Genomic DNA, 6,820 nt, shown 5'->3' with positions numbered 1-6,820 from the left:
GTTACCTCCAATCGAATCGACATGGATAAGACCATACACATCAGAGTATATGACTTCAAGGATTTTCTTTGACTTGCTTCCTGCATCCTTGCTGAAGTTGTTCTTGTGCTGCTTCATCTGCACATATTCTTCACACACTTCATTTAGAATGTCGATTTCTGGTAACCCTGAAACCTTATTCTTTCACTTCAGATCTCTGATGTCTTTGAAATTGAGATGACCAAGTCTATAGTTCCATATCCATTCATCCCTGCTAGCTGCAGTTGTAAGACACTTGTGCTCCATCATATTAAGTTCAATCCTGAAGGTTATATTCTAAGACATAGGTTCCTTCAAGATTAACCTTCCACATGAGTCGAGAACTCTCATCATCTTGTCTTCGATCGACACTTTGTAGTTATTTTACACTAATTTCCCTATGCTAAGCAAATTACTTTTCATGCCTGGTATGTATAGTACATTGGAAATTACTGACCTTTTGCCATCTTTCCTCATAATCAAAACATCACCAATACCTTAAGCTGCTAGAGTATTGTGATTTAAATTTTTTACCATGTTCTTCATTGAGGGTTTCATGTTGACAAACCAATCTTTCCTACCAGTCATGTGTGATGAGCATCCTGAGTCCAAATACCATTAGTCATGGAATTTTTCTTCATCTCTTGTTGTGACCATCAACAACATCTCTTCTTCTTCATGCTTTGCAAATTTTGCATCAGTTTCCTGATTCTTTTGTTTTTCAGGACAACCACTTGAGTAGTGACCATGCTTCTGACAATTGAAACACTGAATGTGACTTTTGTCAGGTTTTTGACCACCATCTCTTTCTCTACCTGCACCACCACCTCTTTGATTGCTTTGGTATGAGGGTATTCTCTGGTTCGACCAACCTCATTCTTACTGATTTCGACTAGTCGAATTGTTGTAGCCTCCTCTACCCTTGTTGTCAACCCACTCCCATTTGCCTTTCTTTTCTCTTGCTGATTGCGCCTGCAAAGCCACATCACTCTGAGAGTTGACTACAACTCTTTCAACCATTCTTTGTTCATGAGATTCAAGTGTCCCTTGAAGCTCTTTCTTTGTCAATGCTGACAAATCTTTCGACTCTTCTATGGCTACTACCACATGGTCGAACTTCGAAGCCAATGACCTCAAGATCTTTGAAACAACTGATCTTGATGTCAACACTTATCCATATATCTTGATTTGATTCACCAGTTTTATAACCCTAGTGAAGAAATCAGTTATGCTTTCATTGTCTTCCATCTGAAGCAATTCATACGTTCTTTTGTGAGTTTGTAACCTCACCTCTTTTAACTTCTCTCCGCCTCCAAACGATTTTTCAAAAGTTTCTCATGATTCTTTCACCGATTCAGCGTCACAAACCTTTTCGAAATTGTCAGAATCGACACATTGATGAATTATAAAGAGAGCTTTATAATCTTTCTTCTTCAATTCTTTGTGCGCAACCTTTTCTTCATCTGTCGCATTTGCTGCAAGCGGTGTCACTCCCTCATTCATAAGATCTCAAAGATCTTGATAGCAAAAGACAATCTTTATCTGCTTGCACCAATTCTCGTAATTCCGATTCTTCAGAATTAGGAGACTCGTCGGAAAATGTCTGTTCGGATGATTCATCACCATCGTGTGTTGCTTCCCACGAATCGCTCAGCCAGTGCTCTAGATACCAGATGCTGGAATTAAACCCAAAACTTTGAGTAATTCCGAGTCAATCTTGATGAACAAGATTCAATCAACCGATCAAACTTCCACTTGTTCTTCACTCTTCACTCGAGTGAATCAACTAACCTTGGTTGCAAGATTGTATCGCTGCACAATGATGATGAAAATAAGAAAAGAAAATTGAATAAGTAAGAAGATTAGGGTTTGACAGAAATTGGGGAAGAAGATGATTTCTGCAGAGTCTCTCTCTGCCCACAACCTATGGAAAATCTCGTTAATTTAGCAACTGCAAGTGATTACAAGATTGTTGTGAAAATAGAGATTACTCCATCTATTTATAATTGAGCTAGCTTATTCCCTAAACTAAAACCCATAATTACAAAGACCCAAAATACTTATTTTGGTCTAAGTCGAAATCCTGTGTCAAGCAACCTGCTTCGACACTTCCACATCTAATACAATTCGACGCACACTATATGTTTTGACACATCCTTATTTCTATCGAACACTACTTGCTTCGATACAAGAAATTACAATTCAACAAATCAACCTACTGTATTATGTTTCTTAGATCTCCAAGTAATTAGTGACGTGTCTGAAAATATAAAAAAACTTGAAGTTGATTTTGACAACACCCTAAATCACCATCATCATAGGCTGAGATGTCTGAATAACATTTTTAGGGAGCAGGAATGGCACAATCTGGAGTGCCATTCAAGTATCGAAGGGGATGGAGAATGTCTTGGATTTGAAGTGTCCTTGGTAAATTGACTGTGTTTGTTGAATGCAAAAGTGATGTCAGGTTGTGAAATGATCAAGTACATATGTCAGCCAATGAGTTAGACATAATGTCTAAAACCATAATGTACCAAGTCATAAGAATATGAAATAACAAATCTAATGAAAACTTATACATAAGAAACACACATACATATGATGTTCATGGTGACAATAGTTACTACTAAAAACGATTATATAACATAACATCAAAGTTTTCAAAGTCTATGCATTGAACTGCAATTGAAATAACATCAACTACATTTTCTTTTGCCATTTCCCTCACTATAAAAGATTGCAAGGTAGATCACAAATGTGACAAGAACTTAAAACCTTGTCACTGAATAACTCCTAGGTCGACCCGTCATCGATATTTTACTAGCCACCTTTGATTCGATTTTTCCGCGCATGTAAAATGCTGGCTGTTGAGGTAGTGGAAGATCTATTGAATCACAGTTGAAATACAAAGCAATTGTTGCCATTGTTGGCCTCTGATCTGGATTTTCTTGCACGCATAATAGACCTATTTGAACGCACCTATTTACTTCTGTTTCTGAAAATGAGTATGCCAATGCAGAATCCAATAGTTCCAATTGCCTATTTTCCCACCATTTCTTCCAAGCCTGCAACAAAATCGCCAAATATATATGTTTAGTTACTTGAGTTCTTTTGCGTAACCGAATAAACAACCAACTTTGTCACATTCGCCTAGTTAGTCTGCTATGGACTAACAGACTAAATGTGATAAAAGTAACTCGAATTGAAATCTAATAAAATACTCACGTGGCTCACGAGGTCATCGATGGAATTTACTCCATTATAATCAACATTTCTTTTTCCACTAACAATCTCAAGAATTATGACTCCAAAACTGAATACATCAGATTTCTCAGAGAACTGCCCAAGCATTGCATATTCGGGAGACATATAGCCGCTAAAAATCAACAATAAATAGCGAAAAAGCTCATCATCATTGGAAGAAATGTGTAATCAAAAAACAAAAATTCAATTTAGTTTTAGGAAAAAGTAGTATTAATATCAATACTTACTATGTCCCCGCAATTATACTAGTGTTTCCTTGCATTTGATCTATCGCAACAATCCTCGCCAAGCCAAAATCCGATATCTTCGCATTCATTTTGTCATCCAACAGAATATTGCTCGGTTTAAGATCACAATGAATGATTTTCAAATGAGAATCCTCATGTAGATAAAGAATGCCTCGTGCAATCCCTCTTATAATCTTGTAACGTGCATGCCAAGTTAACTTTCTATGGTTTTCCGGACCTATAATATTCAAATTGTCACAACTTTGTTAAATTAAAGGAAAACAATACAAAAAGTAAATAAGGTTAGAAATACCATACTGAATAGATAGTAATCAAGGCTTTTGTTGTGCATATACTCATAAATGAGTATCTTCTCGTTTCTTTGAATGCAAAATCCTAAAAGTCTCACAAGATTTCTGTGCTGAAGTTTTGCTATTAACAACACTTCGTTCTTGAATTCCACAGCTCCTTGACTTGAATTTCTTATGAGCCTCTTCACTGCTATTTCAAATCCGTTCGGAAACATTCCCTACATCGCAAATACCATTACAAAATATTACATTGAAGATTATATCAAAATTTCTTCACTATAGTTTAAAACTATAAAATAGACTCATATATAACCTTATAAACATCTCCAAAACCACCTTCTCCTATCTTGTTATCATCAGAGAACTTGTTTGTCGCTAGCCGAATCATATCGAAATTAAATTGCAGAGAGTGTACTTCTGATGAAATGTCTTCTCCAACTAAACCAAAAAAGTACAAAATCAGAAAAATAATTTGAGTAAAGATAATAAGTATACTATATATACTATATTGAACTTTATAAACATTAAAAAAAACTCAAATGGAAATTGTTTTTAGTTCCACATTACAATTTTCTCTGTGATACGTGAGATTCTTCCTCGCTCTTCGACATAACACATAATACGTGAAAAAGAAAACCGTGACAGAGAAGATCGTGATAGGAGCAAGAACATGAACAATTATGAAATTTGAGTGTCCTCTATTTTGCTTTCCTTGTCCTGCAAGATAGATTAGTTTAACCTCAATTTACTTGAAATAAAAAAAAACTACTACTACTCTGGTCACTCTTATAAGCAACTTTGATCTATATTTATATATAGACCAGATACATCAGTTATTCTTGTAAAAGGAATATTTGCTTATAATAGTAACTAGAGGCCGTATCTTATATGTAGGGCATAATATTGAAAACTTCAAACCTCTAGCTAATGCAAAAAATGGGTAAGGATCATATCTAACAATACAACTTGGATATAAAACACTTCCTCTAATCTTTCCTCTAGCACATGAAGTTTGAAGATATTCAACAGCATCCTTCAAACACTTCATGCAATCATCATTCGAGAGATTCGGTACACACTGAGCAAGTCCATACAAGAATCTATCCTCGTAGAAAATCGCTCTCTTGAGAACAATTTTGTTAAATTTTCCCTTCGAATCTTCATTTGCTTGTGTCACAAGATCCACCATCAAGGAACTTAGCATTCTGTTGAATCCATCCAACGGACCTTGATAATCAATTATGTCCTTTACACACCATGATGGAGACTCTTCCACAGCGTCGAAGAAAGATCGATTGGAATAACGAACCAAGCATTCGTCAGACCAAATAATAGCTTCTTTAGAATCACACATTGAGGTAAGAGTTTTGGTAGAGTTTCTTACACATTCACCACAATGATTTGTGTATCCAATGCACATAAATAAACCATAGACAGTGTCTTCTGTTTCATCAGTAGTACTAATTATACTAGTGTTATAGTAGCCATGGTTGAGTGTATCAGAAGCTTTGGATGAAAGTGTTGATAAGAGTGTGTTTAAGTTGGTTTTGTAAGTGCTTTTGGGATTAAATGTTTGAATGTTTGTGCAATTGTAATGGCTGAATGTTGATGCTGTTTCTGTTGGTGAAAAGATTATGCAGAAGAGAAGAGTAATTGAGAATAGTTTCTGTTTCAAATTGTAAGCCATGATTAGATTAAAGTTTAATCTTTGTCTTAATAGTTACAAGGTTGATATTTGAGTTTTTTTGATTAACTCTTGAAATTAAGCAAAGTTATATAGCCATTTGGTGTTATCAATGGTCAATCTATTTTTTTACTTTATATTTTGTGGTAATTTGTTACCACTGGCCATTCAATTTTGTGTTTAATTAGAATGTTTCCAATATTTTTTACTATGAGGAGTTACTTAATAATGATGGGTATATTTTTAATTGTTTTTAATTTTAAGGGTAACCTAGTGTAGTGATTGTGATATGTACTTCAACTAAAAAACAGAAATTATAAATTTTGATATCTTTGGAATATTGATTAGTCAACTAAGACACAGTTAATTAACCAACATGGTGTAACAAAATGGTTTTGTACATGCAGAGTACACTAATTGGTAACTGCAGAATCAATCATAGTAGTCGCAAGGATAAAAAATATCTCTCCCCTTGGTACCAAGGTTGCTAGATCATATAAGGTCTTGTGTGCTCTGAATCCTTAAAGATTAATTTATTTATCATTATTATTTATGTTTTCATGTACTCTTAATGAGAATCAAGTCTCTTGCTTCTATGTCTCAGATCGACTAGTTATGATAATTAAATATGTGTCTACATTGGAGTGTATAGTCCCACACAAGGTATGGCCGCTTTAGGCCGGTCGGTTCGACTTGATCCATTATATTTAACTTACTTAATTTTACTCTAAGAGATGATTTGAAATCGGGATGGACTATCTTAAACTCGGATTTAGACTCGACTCAAATTTTCAAAAATGTAGATATATATATTTAAGGAGGGTTATTTTTTCCACCCTAAGGATTGCTCCTACAATCTAGTGAAAAATCAAAATTATTCCGTAATACGGAAACAGACTTTCGGATGCACCCCCGTTCACACATCCATTGGTAAATAAGCCATACTATAATTTTATGTCAAAAATTAATACCGAAATACATCTTCAGATAACTTACAGAAATGTACATTTGGACGAATTTTTAATCAAAAACGTTCTAGATCCCCCTTCCCCATTTCCAGCATATTCTCTTAAACTCTCAAACTCTCTCAACTCACTTTTAAATTTCTACTCTCAACATCCAATCAATCAAAGTACTCAAAATCAAACTCACATTTGGTAAGTGTTTGAGTTCAAGATTTTGACATTTGATTTCTTTATACATGCATTTGTAGAAATTAAGCATGAGATTGTGTAATAGGTAATTTAGACAGGTAATTTAACTGAGGAATGTGATTGATAGGTAGTTTAGATGAACAATGTGTTTGAACATGTTTG

At 34.7% G+C, this 6,820-nt stretch overlaps 1 protein-coding gene across 1 annotated transcript; it reads right to left on the bottom strand.

Annotated features, from left to right (window-relative positions):
* Positions 1–2,786: 2,786 nt before the first annotated feature.
* LOC127083474 (cysteine-rich receptor-like protein kinase 44) lies at positions 2,787–5,507 on the bottom strand. The gene is made up of 7 exons (XM_051023790.1): positions 4,739–5,507; positions 4,388–4,537; positions 4,134–4,258; positions 3,828–4,038; positions 3,510–3,747; positions 3,244–3,394; positions 2,787–3,083 (listed from the first exon to the last, which is right to left on the bottom strand). The coding sequence occupies exons 1-7, from the start codon at positions 5,505–5,507 to the stop codon at positions 2,787–2,789; spliced, it is 1,941 nt and encodes a 646-aa protein (XP_050879747.1).
* Between the last annotated feature and the right edge of the window lie 1,313 nt (positions 5,508–6,820).

This window comes from Lathyrus oleraceus, chromosome 5 (genome assembly GCF_024323335.1).
Source record: "Lathyrus oleraceus cultivar Zhongwan6 chromosome 5, CAAS_Psat_ZW6_1.0, whole genome shotgun sequence".
Lineage (NCBI taxonomy): Eukaryota > Viridiplantae > Streptophyta > Magnoliopsida > Fabales > Fabaceae > Lathyrus > Lathyrus oleraceus.
The sequence above is the reverse complement of the archived record's forward strand: the minus strand, read 5'-3'. Positions and strand labels throughout refer to the sequence as shown.